We start from the raw sequence: 18,368 nt of genomic DNA, 5'->3' as shown, positions 1-18,368 counted from the left end.
TGAATTTTGGATCAGTGGTTCCTTTTAATATGATTTTATAGTAAAGTCTTTGGCACAACAAATGCTAAGATCTGAATGAATATGTATATTAATTACTATTAACCGGAGAAGGAACAGGATTTTTTCATGAATGCTTTGTTAAGGTCGAAATGAACCATTCCATTGAGATAAGGATTTTTCTTCAAAGCAAGGCTTCTCCAGCTCACATGAATCTGCCAATGTGGAGAGAGAATAAATGAAAGGTTAGTTCTGTTATTCCAGTAAGATTCCTCTTTTGAATGGAGGAGTGGGAGCTTCTGTCTAAACCTATTGAAGGTTGCTCACCTCTACTCTAATCTTTGACAGAGCAAGAAGATATCCTATACTTCATAGCAGATTTGGAATAATTAGCATAGCTACATAGCCAACTTTGAAACCCAAGAGTCCACCTCATGTTGTTCAGTGTTTTCCTCTTGTTCCAGTAATCTCTTACCATCCCTATAATACCAAGTTTGCTATTTTACCTTGATATTAGGTTATTGTACAGCAGAAATGGGAAATGTCCTTTCAGATATTGTGGAATGCAGCTTCCATCATCCTTTATTTTTGGGTTTGCTGTCTTGGAATGCTGGAAGTTGCAGTCCAACAACAGGTAGAGCACAGGTGTCAAACTCTAGGCCCATGTCATGTTATGTTGCCCTCCAGATATGTTCCTCACTAGAGATCACTACTAGAGCTGATAGTTGTGCTGCACTAACATCTGAAAGGCTGGAGTTTGTTCTGTTTAGTCAGAACAAACTCCAGTGGGGTTTGAATTTGGATACAAGGCTTGTTGTATCCAAATTGTGTCTGAATTTAAAATGTCCTTTAATTTTTCCCCAATCTCAGAGCCACAAATGCTTTTGGGCTGGAATTCCTATTATTTCCAGTCTGCGTGGAAGACTGCGTTCCAGTCTGCCACGCAGACTGGAAATAAAAGTGACTGGAGTTGTTGTTTAATAACATCTGGGGACCCAAACTGGGTTAAAAGTAAAGCGCACCATCCACTATTTTAAAAAGAAATAGTCAGCCTTCTGTATCCACAGATTCTCCATCCATGGATTTAGTAATCTTTGGAGGCAACTATAAGGCTGATGTGCTCCTTGATTAAAATGAATCTGACACCCCTGACCTAGAGGATCATATGTTCCTGCGATATGTGATAGCTTTTTGAGAATTATTAAAACCACTTAACCTGTACCCCATCCTGTATTTTAGCACTCTACAAACCATGTTAATTCTCATCAATGCTGACATTCTCCATTTCCATCTGCATGTCCTCCAGTTCCGCTTTTAATCTGAAAAAGAGATGAAACAATTGAAATAACAAAAGAATTTAAAATGTCAGGTATTTTAGAAGTATTTAGGGGCCTTTGATCAAAATGGCCAATATATATCTATTGTACCTTTCCATGGGAATAGATAATACAATTAGAGTGCTTGAGAGAAGCAACATGGCTTAAAAGGTGATAGCTGTGATCAAATCTTATTAATATTTTAAGTAGCATAAATATGGATATACATCAAAATAGGCATAGTTATACCAAGTGACATCTCCAGCCCATCCTCTGTTCAGATATCAGCACACCAATGCCTTCAATCAAGAAACAGCTTTCTAAGGTCTAGAAAGATATTCACAGGAAAACCTCAGCAAGCAAGTGTCCAAACGTGGCAAGTGAAAACCTGGAAGCTCAATCCATGGCTGATACCGGATGAGAAACTGGGTGACTTGAAAGGCGCTGAACAAGCTGCATTCTGGCACCATAAGATGCCGAGCTAACCTTAAGAAATAGGGCTACAAACGAGTCTATGACATGCAGGTGTGGAGAAGAGCAAACCACAGACCACCTACTACAATGCAACCTGAGCCCTGCCACATGCACAATGGAGGACCTTCTCACAGCAACACCAGGTGCACTCCCAAGTTCCCAGCTTCTGGTCAAAGGACATTTAGCATAATGTCAAGGGTTTTTTTAAACGTTTTAAAAATGCATTTTAATTGTACTCTCAACTAGCTTCTGACACAATAAATAAATAACAAAGTAATATAGTCATGTTTATCACTTTCTGCACACGGAATGGAAACTTGTATAAGTGTCTTTCCTCCAAGCATTGAAATAAATCAGCACAAGAGGTATGATTAACCAGATGAGATAAACATTATAAATTCAATCAATATTGTTTTGCCAAATCTTAGAATATTTAAAAGTAACCAAGTACAAAATCCTAATCTTGCACCCCATTTTATGGAGAAATAATGTAATCCTAATAGTACCATCTCCCATATGCAAAGTTTTAAGTAGGGAGTCCTCAGTTTGCACTGGCTCAGAACCATTCCTTTTTAAAAGGAGAAACCAACTACTGGGTCCTGAGTCCCAACATGTCAAAAGTTTGCTGCTCACCTACAGCATTTCTCCTGTAAACTCGAGTTGCATTTAGATGCCAGTTCTAGATATTCAATTGCTTTCTTGTTTTCTTCTTCAAAGAGCTCTCTGGAGATGAAAGAGAGGAAGTGACAATTTTCACCAGCCCAGTTTGACAGGGTGTGAATTGCTTTTTAAATGAGCTGTTGCATAGTCAGAACTCTTCTAAGGGTCTCGTGATGAATAAAACACAGCATAAAAGAGCCCAAATCTTCTAGCAGCTTCTTATATTGTTTTGTTCAAGGCATTTATAGAGCTGGGAAAGCTATTCCTTGAAGCAATTCCTCATATAATAAACACATTACGAACTTCAAATTCTCTTTACATTTTAAAATGATGATTAGCTTATTTTTTATTATGGGGAGGGGGGATACATCTTAGAAGAAAATAATAAAAAATGAACAAATCCCCATAAATACTCCCCTCACCCAAGTAATGAGAAAAACCTGCACATTAACGTAATGTAAAGCAGTGGTTCTCAACCTATGGGTCCCCAGATGTTTTGGCTTCAACTTCCAGATATCCTAACTGCCGGTAAACTGGCTGGGATTTCTGGGAGTTTAGAAACACTGCACTAGACATTATCAATGTTACCAGTTGTAATATATCCAAAGGGAATGCCATTATACATGGTCTCTTTATCTAAAAAACTAACATGTCAAAGTTATCATAATTAGATATACATGTTAGTTCCAAGTTCTGAGCATTTATTACACTTCTTCTCCGTTTTAATGTAATCTATGAGTTAATAATTTATTGGATCCCCTACAGAATAGTACTGAATGTTAGGTGGTGTCGGATCAGAATTGCTCCAAAGAAGAGCATACTGTTTATTTGCTACGTACAGGGCAGCTACAGCCTCCTTGCTCTTCAAGAAGTTTCTCTCCTCACTTAAGGTAGTCTGGGTCAGCAAATCCAGTTCATCTTGAATACTGGTCAGTTTCTCCTGGAGCATTTTCTCTAAAAGGACATTGCAGTACAGTGGTGTAATTTCAAAGCAAATTGTGATCACAGCAATGAAGTGCTATCTGCTTTAGAAATGTATTAGGCTTGGGAGTAGATCATTACAAATAATTTTCTTAAGATAAAACTGTATTACCTTTCGAATGTAAGCTAGAAAGGAGTTGTTTTTTTCCTGCAGTACAATTGTACAATCATATAACTGGAACCAAATCTTTGAACGTTGCTCACTCTGGAAGTTACTAGTACAGTTGTCCCTCTACATTTCAGTTTTGACTTTTGCAAATTTAATTACACTATGTAACAAAATTTGAAAAAAGTTCTAGATCTGAAAGTGTTATTTCCTGTTTAATTGTGCCGTACTTACTTTGAAAGTAATTGTCATACTCCAGAAACTTCGTTTTTGTGGCTGCAATAAATTATGTTGCATTGGTTGACACTCAGTGAGATATTCATTGAAAAACTCTATCAAAATGTGCTGCAGGATGTCCGCAAAAACAAAGTTTTTTGCAGTTAAATATTTTCCATGTTTTTATGATAGACCCAGTTAGAAAATGACATGTATATCCCGGGGGGGGGGGGGGGGGAATAGCGTTATGTAGTATTATTTGTGGATTTAACTTAAATGTGCTTCTTTGGATTTTCTGGGTCTAGACCAGTGAGGCATTATGGTCATATTCTTCAAGTCATGCTGAAGAATCTAGAGATTTCTGGAGAGAACACCTATATAGGAGTCTCTAGGTCCTCCAATATGATCAATGTCCAGTGGAAATTGACCATAGGGTTATATTGGGAGACCTAGAAACTTCTAGAGAGGTCTTCCCTGAAGTCAAAAGTCTTTATTCACAATTTCCACTTTCACATGGGTTCTGTATCTCTAGCCTCAGAGAATAAATATAGAGGGCTGACTGTACTACCAAAGAATGGCAACAAAAGGAGTGTTTGGTAACAGAAATATGTGCTATTTCTGTTCAGTGCTTGCAATATGTTTAGCTGGCATGCAGTTGATAGCCTTCTTTCTGACCAGTAGCAGAAACTGCACTCTTTTTATGAACAACTTTTGTCACCACAATGGTTTTGGCTACTTTTACAGAAAGAGGGACATCCGCATTTCCCTCTTCTTTTTTTCTTTTTTGATTTTTTTAATTAAAACAGATTAAAACAAAACCTACATACAAACATACAAAAAACAACAACAAAAGATTAAAAATATTTTTTCTAGGATAGTACTGTTACATCCTAAACATCAAAGAAACAATCACTGCAATCTACTTTATCTAAGGGCTTTACGTTCTCTGTCTGGTGGTTATATTCTCTCAGTTTTCTACACCCATTTAGTGAAAAATAACAATTGGTACATCCTTTCCCCTTTCTTCTATGAGTTGGAAATGAAAAGTTTCTCTTTGGTTTACAAGTATGGTACTAAAGAGCAATCTACATGCATTCATACCTATTATAAGAATATATGACACCTACACAGAGAGTACTTTGGAACCAGTCTCACTGGTTTGATTAGCACATGACTTCATTCAGACTGATATTGACCTTTGTCTCATGCAGAGTGAAACCTCACCACATTTTTGTAAACCTCAAATAACCTTCACTGCTGTAATGAGAAAATCAACAAGCGCCTATTTTTTACTACTAAGAGAGAGAACATGACGGCTTTTAAAGAATAATAAGTCCCATCTGTAAGACTAACATGTGCCACAACATTAAGGATTGAAATTTTACTTTGAGAGGCATGGATATCATGACATGCTGAAGTCATCAGCAGCTGGGACTTGGAGGAACTCACTCTGCCAATCATTTAGATTCTTACAGAATTCATTGTTTGGTGAGACACCAGATCCTTCTGGCAGTAAATCCTGAGCCCAGCAACAAACTAAAAAACCCAGGTTAGATTCATGGAAGTTAAAGTGACACTGAAGTGCTATAATTGTATAAAATGAGGGGGGAAACTCACAAAGGTAAGAAGAGCAACCATATTTTTCAAGCAACAAAAAAAAAAATTCAACATTCCACAATAATCTGATGTCCTTGTATACTGCATGATGATGGATAGAAATAATGTTTTTAGAAGACTCCTTGGTGAGTTAAGAAATCCAATATGCTGCAACTTCTCACCTTCCTTCAGCAAACGCTCCTTACTTTCTTTCATGTCAGCCACCGGTTGATCCCTAGACTGAGAAGACAACAAACAGGATACAACAAAGAGGAAAAGGAACCAAGAATCATTTTTACCACTGAAGGACTTAAATACAAGTGATGCAGGAGATCCAAGAGTAAGGAGCCCTGATGGTCTAATAGCTGTCATGGGGTGGGAAAAGCCAATGGTTTTAGATTAAGAGACTGAAGCACCAGGGGCTTATCCTTTCCACCAACCCTAATTTCCCTAATAAAATTGTAAAGAGAGAGAGACCCCAAAGTTTCCATTTCCCTCATAGGACAAACTGCATAGGTATATGACTTGTCTTCGCTTCTTGTCTCTTAAGAGCAGTGGTGGTTAAGTGAGGAAAAATTTTGAGGAAAATGCGGATGTTGTTCATGTCAATATCTGAAATATTGGGTTACATTTTCCTGGCATTTAGGTTCCAAATCTGCTTCAATGAAGACACACAGAGACCAAAGGCTGGAGCATAATCCAATTTATTGCATCATTGGCCAAGGCAAAAATGTTCCTTAATGATCTGCTCCAGTATCTTTTCTGGTATTGATGTCAGGCTGACTGGATGGTAATTGTTTTTTTCCCCCTTTCTTGAAGATAGGGGCAACATTTGCCCTCCAGACTTCTGGGACTTCTCTTGTTCTCCAAGAAATCTCAAAGATCATTGCCAGTGGTTCTGAAATTACTTCTGCTAGTCTATTCAATACTCTTGGATGTAGTTCACCTGGACCTGGAGCCCTGGTGGCGCAATGGGTTAAAACCTTGTGCCAGCAGGACAGTGGTTTAAATCCAGTGAGAGTGGGTTGAGCTCCCTCTATCAGCTCCAGCTCCCCATGCAGGGATGTAAGAGAAGCCTCCCTCAAAGATGGTAAAACATCAAACATCCAAGTATCCCCTGGGCTATTTCCTTGCAGATGCCAGATTCTCTCACACCTAAAGCAACTTGCAGTTTCTCAAGTTGTTCTTGACACGAAAAAACATCTGGAACTGGAGACTTGAATTTATTTAAAGTAGCCAAGTATTCCTGAACTACTTCTTTGCCTATTTTGAATTGCATTTCCCCTATTATCTCATCTGCTCCATATTGCTCAAATTTCCTTCTTCTTCCTCTTTCCACTGATATAACCAAATAACCCCTTTTTATTATTTTTTAATCCCTCTGTCTTACCTAAAAGCACTCACTTTTAGATCTTTTAAACTGTCAGTTTTCATGTGGCAATATGCAAAATCAGCCTTACTAAAACACAATGAGACCAGTATAGATCAATACAAAAATAAGAATCTTGTTCTTACATAAAGTTCCCAAAGCCTCTTGTGCTTCTCCATTAACTCCTCAAGAAGCTGCTCAAATTCCATTCTGAAAGTAGGAAAAAATAGGATAGAAGTAGAAGTAAAAATGTTGCTAAGAGTGTTGCACATTCTCATAGCCAGAAAAATAATGTTATACTATGGCCAAGAGCATAACTTTTCCTACAGCAGGCATTAATACATGTCCTTGAGAAGTTGGCATGTAGAAGGAAATTGAAAGAACCATTAGTCATACTGGCTGGGCAATTCTGAGAATTGTGGTCTGAACAAGTAACCCCTCCAATCTGTATTCTGAAAACAGATAGCATAGATATGTCATAGCTGATAAGAAGTGATAGCCAATTTACATGAAACCCCCATTTAATGATTACTTACACTAGAGATCATTATTACTTCTTGTATCTATACGACTGGGTCTAAATTTAATTATTAGTCTCGACTGGAGTATGACCCATGAAATCAATAGGTAAATCAACATATAATTTCTTTATATTCAATTGGTCTCTACTAGTAGGGGTTAACAACTGAACTGAAGCATACAAGTATATATGTGGAGTGACTATCAGGGCAGATATCACTTGCAGAGTCTTTTGATGAATCTGAATATTATAATACTCTTAAAAAAGTGAATCAGGTGATGGTGCACACACCACATTTGTAACAAAAGTCCGTGTTTCTAGGAAATACCTCTGTTTGCTTTGCTTCCGTTTCTCTGCCTGGATCTTAGCTGTGACTGCCTCAATCCGCTGCTTACACTCTCGGTTCAATTTCTGTTGCCTGGTACACAAGACAACACAAAGTTTCAAAAGAAGCTTTACTAATTACTTTATGGTAATTAATAGTCCCTCTCGACTATGCAGCATATATGAATGCTGAGTTATAAATATTTTAGATGAATTTAGCTTGGCAGCAGGACTGGCCCTGAAATAATGTCAGCCAGGTTTCCTTGTCTACTGCAGCTCTGGTTGCAGCTGTGACACTTTGTATAAAAAGATATACTGGTATTCCTTGATCAGTTTATTTTAATCTTTTCTATGTAGATTTCCCTGTTCTAAAAGATTCTCAATATCAAGACAGAAGTAAAATAACTTAAGGAAAAATATTCAGGGATGTTGATCATTTAGCAAAATAGGCATTGTTGTGTGGATTTTGTATTTTGTTATATTTGGTTGCATGGCCAACATAGCAAATATATTTCAGACACTATTGCCGAAGAAACATCAAATGCTGTACAGTGTGGTCCTGGGGTGTTTTTGAAATATTCCACTATACATCAGATATAGTTTTTAGGTGGGTAGAAAAATGCATTTTATGTAACCAAGTATTTAGACTCTAAATGTAACAGACAAATTTTGTGACAACTGCAATATTACAGTAATTTTAGGTTTACTCATCTGCATTTAATGTTATTTCCTCCCAAAGTAGTGCCGTTTTCTATTCATCATAATACATTTTTAAGAATTCTTGAAAATTAAAACTTGGCATGTAAGATGAGCAAATCAAAGACAAAAAAAAAACCCTCCAATATTTTATTTTTAACCTAATGAACCACATTGCTCACCATTGCCTCTTGATTTCTGTCTCTTCACAGTGAAATTGCAAAACTTTTCGGGTCTCTAGAAAGAACATCAGAAAAGCACAGAGATATTGAAAGACAATTAAAGATTTTAAAGGGTGAGATGTTTACAAAAATAGATAGTATGGAAATGGAATACTAGGGATACCACAAGGATGTTGTTGATAAACAAGGGTTGCAGAATAGCACATCCAGGAAGTTTTAAAAAATAAATTGCAAAGGAGATGTACAAGAAAGGAGAGGGAAAGGAGATGCACAGGGACTAAGGAGAGGTAGAAGTGCATTGCTCTAACAATGCAACAAGCAAGACCCAGTAGGTATCAACAGAATGTACTCAGGCCGACATTTCATTCCACAAGCAGAGTAATAACTATCCATTTTCTGGAGGAAATGTTTTGGGATTTGCAGATTATATCAATTCCAATGCTGAGAAAACCGACTTGCTGTAAAAAAAATGTACTGGTTAAATGCTATGCTTTGGATTTGTACAAAATGGATCCTGCTGAAGTTTTGAAATAAATGTCCTCAGTCTTGCCGTTACCTTTCTTCTCATTCCATATTTCCTCAAGGGATGACTTTTCAGCATTTACTACAAGAGAAAGAGAAGAACTCACTCAGCTACTAGCTTTATAATATTACAAGGCAGGAAAGCGCAAGAGGCCCCAGGTGGTGCTTTTATGCACAGTTGGAAAGAACAGTTATTGGCAATGTTATTATGTAGGCTCTTTGAAAGTGACCTTTAAAAAAACAACAGATGAAAATGTACTCAATAAAAGGTGTGAAATTGAAAAGACAAAATATTTGTGGGGGGGGGGACCTTTCTGGAACCATTCCTACATACCTTCCAATAATTCGCTGAGGCAAACCAGGACACAATTGGTTAAATAAACGGAGGCAAGATATGAAAAATTATTAACGAAGAAGAATGCATAATGCTAGGAGAAACTGTAGCAGGTTGCTTTTGCCTAAGCCTACAGAGAAGGGCAAGATTTTGCCCTCTCCTCTCCTGCTGCTGAGTTAATTAAGGACAAATGACTTCTTCATTTTCAGCTTACTTTGCAGCAAATGGAGAAAAGTGAGGACAAATGAGGAAAGTAGGAGAAAGAGAGAGAAATCAATTTTTAAAGCATCTGGAAATGTGAGAAAACAGATAATCAGCACTGTTCCTGCCAAATCAGGACAGCTGGAGGGTATGTCTTGAGATAGAAAAGAAAAATAGGTATCACAAGGGAAAGCTGTTCAGCCCAATATGAATATTTTTTTCCTACAACAACAAATGGAAGGAGTGATCTCATCTCAAGACTGTCCTGCACCACTACACTGCAACAATAATCACAGTAGTTTGATTTGGTAAAGTCATAGTGTATCTCTCTTGAGCATAATTAAGATGCACCACATTGGGAGTTATTAGCATAATGATGTAATTTTACTGTGCATGTTTTAACATGGTTCATGAACAGTCAGACATCACAAGCTCTGAGGCTGACTGGGGGCATTAGGCCAAGAAAAGTGACAACATACCTAGAGCCAAACATGGTAGGACTGCAATTATATATGTCAATTCAGAAGTAAGTACCACAGGACTAAAATAGGGACATGTTTCCAGGTGACAGACAGGTGGTACCATGATTACTACTGGATTGAGCCTTGGGAGATCTATGTTCTGATCCCCACTGAGCCATTAAGCCCACTGGGAGATCTTGGGTCAGTCATTCTCAATCAGTGTGACATTACTTCCAGCATTAGTGTTGCAAAAATAACATGAAGAAGATTGTTGTATGTTCAGTGAAGAAAAGGAAAAAAAGTAATTAAAGGTAATTTAAGGATTACATCCTAAAACACATAGTTATGAAATACTGCTGGTGGAAAAGGACAAAACTTGTGAAATATGACAACTGATACCAGCAGCAAGCACTGGCATATATTTCCATAACGATTTCAGACTACAGCATGGTGTCTGAGCAATAAAAACTTAAAATATCTGCAACACTTAAAAGACCAGACCCACGTTTAAAAATTGCCCCGGCACCTAGTCCCCCATAGGAAAAATTAAAGGAAAAGTATTGATTGCTACAAGAAACAGTGCAGTGGAATGATTCTCAAATCAGTGATCGTTTGAAAAGGAATGTTTGTATATACTAGAGCAAAACGTTCAGTTTTAAACTGTATCACAAAGAGCAAGTACTTCCTTGTTACAAATGAATTAAGACAGAGTCTTAAATATATGAGTACAAAAAAACACATGAGTTATTAATCTAATAGCTCCAGTGAACAAGAACGCAAAGAGATTTATAATAAAACAAGATAATAGCATGTAGGGTATGTGAAGAATAGAGGACCCTTATATTTTACAGATCCCACACACTGTCATCACATAATGTTGCATTATCATTACCTACATTTTTCCAGTTCCCTCTGCAATGACTTGCTATGTTCATTTGCCTTGGAAAGCTCCTCACTTAATAACTTCTTGGCTGGAAAAATACATACATTTTAAAAAGGGTTTATTTTTATTTTTATTTATTTGCCATATTTATATCTCCCCTTCTCACCCCAAAGGGGACTCAAAGAAGCGCACATAGAGGCACAATTCAACGCCATACAACATATATCCGGCAAATAAAACATCTACATTAAAAAACCACTAAAACATTTCAACATTTAAAATTATTAAAATTGCATAATCCAATATCATAGTCCAGGCTGTTCCACTTGTCATTGCACCATTCCACATTTACATACTGCACTGATAGGTTAACTGATAATGTTCAGTTTTTTAAATGCTCAGAATTAGCATTATGAATGTTAATGTTCAAAATAGATCTTAAACTTACTATTTAAATGCAAAATCAAACAAATAAGCAAGCCAGACATTGTAGCAATTTACAGATAAAGAGAAATCCAGAGATGACGACTTCAGACTGAATTAAACACTGGTAGAGATGCAGTTTGCACCTAGCAATGCATACTGAAATAAAGATCCAACGAGCCAGTCTCCATTTCTGAAAATACAAAGGCCAGTTACAAATCTCTTTCTTCTCTGGGGTGAAACATATTGGTTCCCAAGGTAGGACATTTGCAGAATAGACAGGTCAGCCTTTATCTAAGTAAAGCTGAACCTTTAGTTTTCAGAAACACTGTTCAAACCAACCAGTTTGAGCATGTTTTAGGGACTCATGTCATGGATACTGAAGACAGGGTGTTGCTTTAAAAAAAAATTGTGGGTGAAATAATGTTATGCAACAAAACGCGCAGCACTGTGCTAATTTGGCTGTTCTTATCCCTTGGATAAGAAAAGGCAAATGTTTAAACAATAGTTAGCAACTGATGCGAATTTGGGAACCAAATTTCTTCTCCACTACAAGATCCTTTGAAGGCCACAGCCATTTCAAAAATGCTCCTTCCCCCACAGAAGTTGCAATCTGAAAAAGTCTGAAGAAGTCCACATCTGAAAAAATTGACTGGGGATATTATGTACAATCATGCAGGAGGGCCATCCAGGGCTATGCTTTATCTATCCTTACTATAAAGTCTATTCAGTATAATTTGAATAAGGGAACAGAGACTAGAAAAATATTAATTACAAATATGATCCTCATTGAGTTATAACATATGTGTGTAGGAGGAGATGGGAGGAAACTATGCATTCAGGAATGGAACAGGAGTAAGAAGAGATACCTCAAAATGTTGGTTTTGCTTCTTTCTTTAAAATGGGGGAATGGCATAAGGATTGCAGATTACTCTCTTTTTGGAAACCACATCTGGGAACATTCAGCTTTTGCACTGCAAGAGCCATCGCGATGTGCAGACCTGGTAACCACTGCTACAAATATAGCTTACTTAGCAAAGGCTTAATTTTGAGATGTAAATAATATAGTTAATCCCTGCCTTTTTCTTTTACCTTGCTGCAATGTATTGATCCTTTTAACTAGGTCTTCAATTCTTGGCTCCAAACTCTCGACTATAAAATCAAGTAGAAATCAAATGAAAACTGAATTATACATGCTATGGTTAAGGAAAAAGCAATACATTAAAATACATTAAAAGTTACAGTTTGTACCAATCTCAATGTCAAAGTCACTTTGCCAACTGAGGTGAAAGGAACAATGACACACATCTTCCTTCCAGGTACAACGGCCAATCAAACAGATAGTAACATCTTTGTATAGTCTAAGGCTTTCATGGCCGGAATCACTGGGTTGTTGTAGGTTTATTTGGGCTACATGGCCATATTCTAGAGGCATTCTCTCCTGACGTTTTGCCTGCATCTATGGCAAGCATCCTCAGAGGTAGTGAGGATGCTTGCCATAGATGCAGGCGAAACGTAAGGAGGGAATGCCTCTAGAACATGGCTATAGCCCAAAAAAACCTACAATAACCCAGTAAAATCTTTGGCACTTGCAATGTAATGACATCCTTCACCACACATGAAGGTACCAGGCTAGCATGAGCAGTGCTAGCCACAGAGTGCCTGGACTCTAAAGCTCTGTCCTCCCAACATTGTGATGAAACTCTTTACCTTATAGCACCTACTTCCTAAGACAACTATAATGGCTAATAGAAAAATACTCTGATCTTGCCCTCACATATAATTGTATGTTATTTATCAAGGGCCAGTATCTAACTCAGAATCCTTATCACAAGCAATATAAATAAAACTCTAATAATTTTTATACCATACTTCTTGTTTCTCCCTAGATCAACTACTAATTTTTCTTCCAAGAACTTTCATCTGACCTCAGCCTCCATTCCATTATATTTTTGCCACAGCCCCTAAACAACGTACCACTTTCCCTTCTACTGATTTCTGCTCAAATCTGTGCTTTCTTGCTCTCTGTTCAGAAGCCAAACATTAATTTTCTAAGAGCCACATGGGACCCATTAGCCACTGCTGACTTCTAAACAATTTTCAAGTCATTATATATGTATTCACCATGCACAAAGTGGTGTATGTTGTCCGTGAAGCACAAGATAAATGATGCAACATGATGTTTGTATGAGTCTCTTGGGCTAAATGAGTTGCCTCTTACCAGTGTACAGGCATACATGGCAAGGGCAGATGCTCTAGTAGGACTATATGATTAGGCAGATGGCAGAGTGAGATGGCTGTTTTGGGGGACAGATGCTGAAGCAGAGAAGCCATCACAATGCATTAGGAGAGAGTCCTGTACCATATGGCATCCTCTGTGTGCCACATAAGCTAGCCTGCTGCCTGTTTCCCCCAGATGTGGTGGCCGGTTATTTTATTTCAGCCAGTGTTAAAAGTGTACATGGGCTGTGCAGATAGTAAGGGATTGGCATGAAGGACAACACTTCTTCCCATTCCTTTACGATCCGACACCTGAACATTACTCTCGTCATCTTTCTAAGTTCAAAATACCATTCTGCATTTGTTTCACAAGTGACAGTATCTCCTCCATTTTTGATGAAAAGTCCCAGGGATCTGGAGAGAGAGAAAAAGCAGAAACAGAATTTATTGTTGTCACCCAATTTTTTCTTCAACCAGACACATTGAAATCTAGGGATCGTATAGGCTTTGTATAACTTTGCTTATACAGGAGCAAGTAGCTTCTGGTGTGAGAGAATTGGCCATCTGCAAGGACGTTGCCCAGGGGACGCCTGGATGATTTGATGTTTTTATCATCCTTGTGGGAGGCTTCTCTCATGTCCCCGCATGAGGAGCTGGAGCTGATAGAGGGAGCTCATCCGCCTCTCCCTGGATTCGAACCTGCGACCTGTCGGTCTTCAGTCCTGCCGGCACAGGAGTTTAACCCACTGCGCCACCGGGGGCTCGCCCTTCTCAGTGCAATCCATCTGTAATATTGGAAATTGTGGTCTACTTCATATTGCTATGAGGCTGAGAACCACACTGTAAAGAATGAACATAACAATAATACTTTTATTAAATTCCAAGGACCCGAGCAACTGAGGGCACCTTCAGGGCCTCTGTTTTCTACAGTTGTTTCTGTACCCCGGAGCGACTTGGCAGTGCCCAAAATATGAAACTCTCTTTCTACATGTGTTCACCTGCTTCTTAATTATAATTTTCGTGAAAATGAATAATGTCCTTCTAGTTCAGGCATGGACAAACTTTGGCCCTCCAGGTGTTTTGGACTTCAACTCCCACAATTCCTACTGGCTGTGAAGTCTTAGCTCTTATATTGGAGTTGCTAGCTTTTAAATTCCTGGTCAGGTGACGGGGCCCAAGGAGGAGAATATGGCCACCAGTTCTGAATACCTTCTCTAGTTCCCATGATGTGTATTTAGGTTTCTATTGTGTATTTCTCCAGTTGTACAGTCTCACCGGGATCATTTCCCTCCATAGTGATGCTACGATTTTCTCCTTCAGCTCCAGCCATTTTCCATCCCCAACCCTCTTTGCTGTTTTCCCGCCTTTTTCCAACTGTCGCTTCTCAGCATTCTTCAGAGAGCAGCCGAGGCAGGGCTCCTCCAAGGAGGGAGGGAGGGAGGGAGGGAGGGAGGAAAAAGGAAGGAAGGAAGGAAGGAAGGAAGGAAGGAAAAAAAGAAAGATCGAAGGAAAGAAAGAAAGACTGATGGAAGGAAGGAAGGAAAAAGGAAGAGGGGGGAGGAAAAAGGGAAGGATAGAAGGAAAGACTGATGGAGGGAAGGAAGGAAAAAGGAAGAGGGGGGAGGAAAAAGGGAAGGAAGGAAAGATGGATGGAAGGAAGGAAGAAAGGCAGGGAGGGAGGGAGGGAGGATGGAAAAAGGGAAGGATGGAAGGAAAGAAAGAAGGAAGGACGGAAGGAAGGACGGACGGAAGGAAGGAAGGAAGGAAGGAAGGAAGGAAGGAAGGAAGGAAGGAAAAAGAAAGGTGGGGGGAAAGGAAGGAAGGGGAAAAACGAAGGAAGGAAGGGAGGGAGGGAGGGAGGAAAGAAATAAGGGAGGGAGGGAGGGAGGAAAGAAGGAAGAGGGGAAAGGAAGGAAGGAAAAAGAAGGGCGAGAGGGAAGAAAAAAGGAAGGAAAAAAGGAAGGGCGGGAGGAAAGAAAAAAGGAAGGAAGGAAAAAAGGAAGGAAAGAAATTAAGAAAGAAGGAAAGAAAGAAAGAAAAAGGAAGGAAGGAAGGGAAAAAGGAAGGAAAGAAGGAAGGAAGGAAGGAAGGAAGGGGAGCCGTGGGCTTTTGGCAGCACTTATTCACTGGAGGACATGTCGCTCGGCCCCTGTTTATCCCCTCAGTGATACATAGCCATTGTCTCAACATGGAGACAAGTAATCCCTGAGTTACATACATCTGACTTACATACAACTTGCATACTCCTAGTTAAGAATGGAGGTGAGACAACAGGAAGTGAGAGAAATCTTCCCAACGTTCCCTCAGGAAGAGTTATCACGGGGAAAAGGTTCCTTCACTGAAGCTTTATCCCCAAGCCTTGTTTCCACAACAAGCCAAATTCAATTATGAGAGGGACAGAAAAGGCGGTGAAATCTTCTGATCAGGGGCACAGACAGCAAAACGAACACCACAGGGATGTTCACCCTTTCCTATGCTATCCAAAGCTAGTATATACAAGTAGCCCTCAAGTTAGGTTCTGTAGGTTTGTTCTTAAGTTGAATTTGTATGTAAACTTGGCACGTTTTTAAAGTGTAAATCCAGGATCTATTTATCTCTCTATCTTTGGATAGCATAGGGAAGCGTTAACACCCTTATGACATTTGTTTTGTTGTCTGTTCCCGTTCAGAAGATTTCACCTCACTTTCTGTCCCTGTGATAGTTGGATCTTGAAAAATGTGGCTCGTGGATACAAGGATTGGTGATAAAGTTTCATTAGAGACCCTTTCCCCCATGATAATAAGAATTCCTGCAGAATTCTGGGATTTGTAGTTTAGGGAGGAGCCTTTAACAGACTCACTGTTAAAGTAGGTTTTAGTGAGATCACTACCAGGTATGTGTGTGTGTTAATAGAAAAAAAAACTTACCTTGGTGAATTACAATATACAGCTTGGGTGAATGGGATTTTTAAGGTCAGCCAATTTAGGCCACTCCCGAAGGGGTATAACTGGGAAGTGTTTGTAATTCAACTTTGGGCTTACTGAATGTTTGCTCCTGATCTTACCCTGCGTTCGCTCCTGGCTTATTTGATGCAGGCAAGTTTATCTTTTCTGCTTGTCTCCATGTCCAAGAAAGGAAAATTGGAAGATACATATTTTCTGTGGGAAAAATTGCATGAGTTAAGTGTAAGGACTATACTTGAGTGTGTTACTCCAGAGGGACTGTGACTGTATTGATGCAATACTGCAAGTTTGTGTTAATGTTACTGGTTTTTGAATTCTGCTGCAGAAGAGTAAAATTTATGTTTTCCTTCTGCTTGTGTTGCTCATATGAAAATACAAAAGGACTAAGTTTCGGTTGTTCTGCATACATTGTCAACCTGTGACAATGATTCAATCAATATGAAAAACTCAGTCTTCAATTACAGTTTTATGCCACGTGTTTAAATTATCCTTGCACATTGCTAGCCCCATCTCAAAGTTTATCTTGTGATTTTCAGGACACTTCTCTAGTATTAAATGCTGTTTTGGGGGAAATGTAAAAAACCAATAAAAATCTAGATCTATAAATTGCTAAGGGTTTATTATACATTTGGGAGCTACAGCATATACATACATTGCTCAAATATGGTAGCAGGATAACCTGGAGCAGGCAGATATTTTATTTTATTGCTAATACAAGTAAAAAATGGGAGCTATTATTATTATTATTATTATTATTATTATTATTGGAAAAAACAGAGGAGGAGGAGAATCACTAGAACTCTAGTTGATGTCTTGGCTCAATGAATGTTTGCCATCTTTTGTTGAAAACCACCCTTAGTCCTCCCGGGAAGATAGGGTGGATAATAAATAAAGGGTTTTTAAAAATATTATTATTATTATTATTATTATTATTATTATTATTATTATTATCTTCCTATTAAACAGAAATGAGCAGTTGTGGGTCTACAAGTGTATTGATATTGCATCTCCCACAATCCTTCACCACTGGCCATGCCAGCTAAGAGTGATGTGAGTTGCAAGTCAGTAATACCTAAGGAGCCTTACTTACTTAGGCGATCTCTCATTGTCAGAGTAGGATAATCCTCCAGGGTGGATCCGTAGGTGACTATGGAGTCTTATTCTTGATTTGCATCGTCTCCCACAGTGAGGGCACTGGTTTCCAGGTGGAAGGCGGTCCCAGTTGGAATTGGCTTGACGCGCCTCCCTTTTGGCACATTTCTCTCTTTCGCCCTCCATTCGTGCCTCTTCAAATTCTGCAGTACTGCTGGTCACAGCTGACCTCCAGCTGGAGCGCTCACATGCGGTATTATTGACAAGTCTTGCCTGTGTTGACTCTTAGCTTGGGGCAAGTAATAACTTCTTCAACAGATTTTAATAAACAGTGGTTTTCAAGGAATGCAACTTGAATTGGACAAGTCTCAAATTAAAAACCAAAGTTCATTCAAATATGTTGAAGAAGTTATTACTTGACCCAACCTAAGAGTCAACACAAGCAAGACTTGTCAATAATATCTCATGTGGTTATCTGAAAGACGTTCTTTACTGAACGTCACTCAGATAGCCAGGCAGTGCAGCTTTAGAGCAGCTGATTGATTAGGCAGCAGATAAGTAACACTGGACTGTATAAACAGGTGGATTAATAACACCCCCCTCCAGAAGGTATGCTAGTAATTGTTTTTGTAGGACATCAACATTTATTCACTTAAGTGAGTGCTGACAATTAAATAAATAGCAGATGATTGATTCAGTATGAGTACTTACAGTGGTTTCTGTGATGCAGTGGTTTCTGTGTTCGACTCAGGAAGAACACAGTCTGAATCCCCACTCAGCATGGAAACCAGCTGTACGCATACCATACTCTCTCAGAGGAAGGCAATGGCAAACCTCCTCCGAACAAATCTTA

At 38.8% G+C, this 18,368-nt stretch overlaps 1 protein-coding gene across 1 annotated transcript; it reads right to left on the bottom strand.

The window, feature by feature from the left end:
• Positions 1-130: 130 nt before the first annotated feature.
• On the bottom strand, positions 131-14,873 carry LOC132767609 (synaptonemal complex central element protein 1-like). The gene is made up of 12 exons (XM_067464305.1): positions 14,757-14,873; positions 13,833-13,895; positions 12,354-12,413; positions 10,852-10,926; positions 8,994-9,041; positions 8,438-8,492; positions 7,564-7,653; positions 6,862-6,925; positions 5,529-5,586; positions 3,287-3,401; positions 2,421-2,510; positions 131-1,316 (listed from the first exon to the last, which is right to left on the bottom strand). Exons 1-12 carry the CDS (start codon positions 14,809-14,811, stop codon positions 1,253-1,255), a joined length of 837 nt encoding a protein of 278 aa, XP_067320406.1. The 5' UTR covers positions 14,812-14,873; the 3' UTR covers positions 131-1,252.
• Between the last annotated feature and the right edge of the window lie 3,495 nt (positions 14,874-18,368).

The sequence above is a fragment of the Anolis sagrei genome, chromosome 2 (assembly GCF_037176765.1).
Source record: "Anolis sagrei isolate rAnoSag1 chromosome 2, rAnoSag1.mat, whole genome shotgun sequence".
Lineage (NCBI taxonomy): Eukaryota > Metazoa > Chordata > Lepidosauria > Squamata > Dactyloidae > Anolis > Anolis sagrei.
Note: the sequence above shows the minus strand (reverse complement) of the source record. Positions and strands in the feature narration are given on the sequence as shown.

What these genes read in the sequence shown, in the direction of transcription:
- LOC132767609 (XM_067464305.1), bottom strand. Translation starts at nt 14,811, where the DNA reads ATGGCTGGAGCTGAAGGAGAAAATCGTAGCATCACTATGGAGGGAAAT. An exon ending in TGTGAAACAAATGCAGAATG is followed by an intron (nt 12,414 to 13,832) that starts GTATTTTGAACT and finishes TTGATTTTATAG; the next exon opens with TCGAGAGTTTGGAGCCAAGA. An exon ending in AAGGAGGCTGTAGCTGCCCT is followed by an intron (nt 2,511 to 3,286) that starts GTACGTAGCAAA and finishes TTTCATCTCCAG; the next exon opens with AGAGCTCTTTGAAGAAGAAA.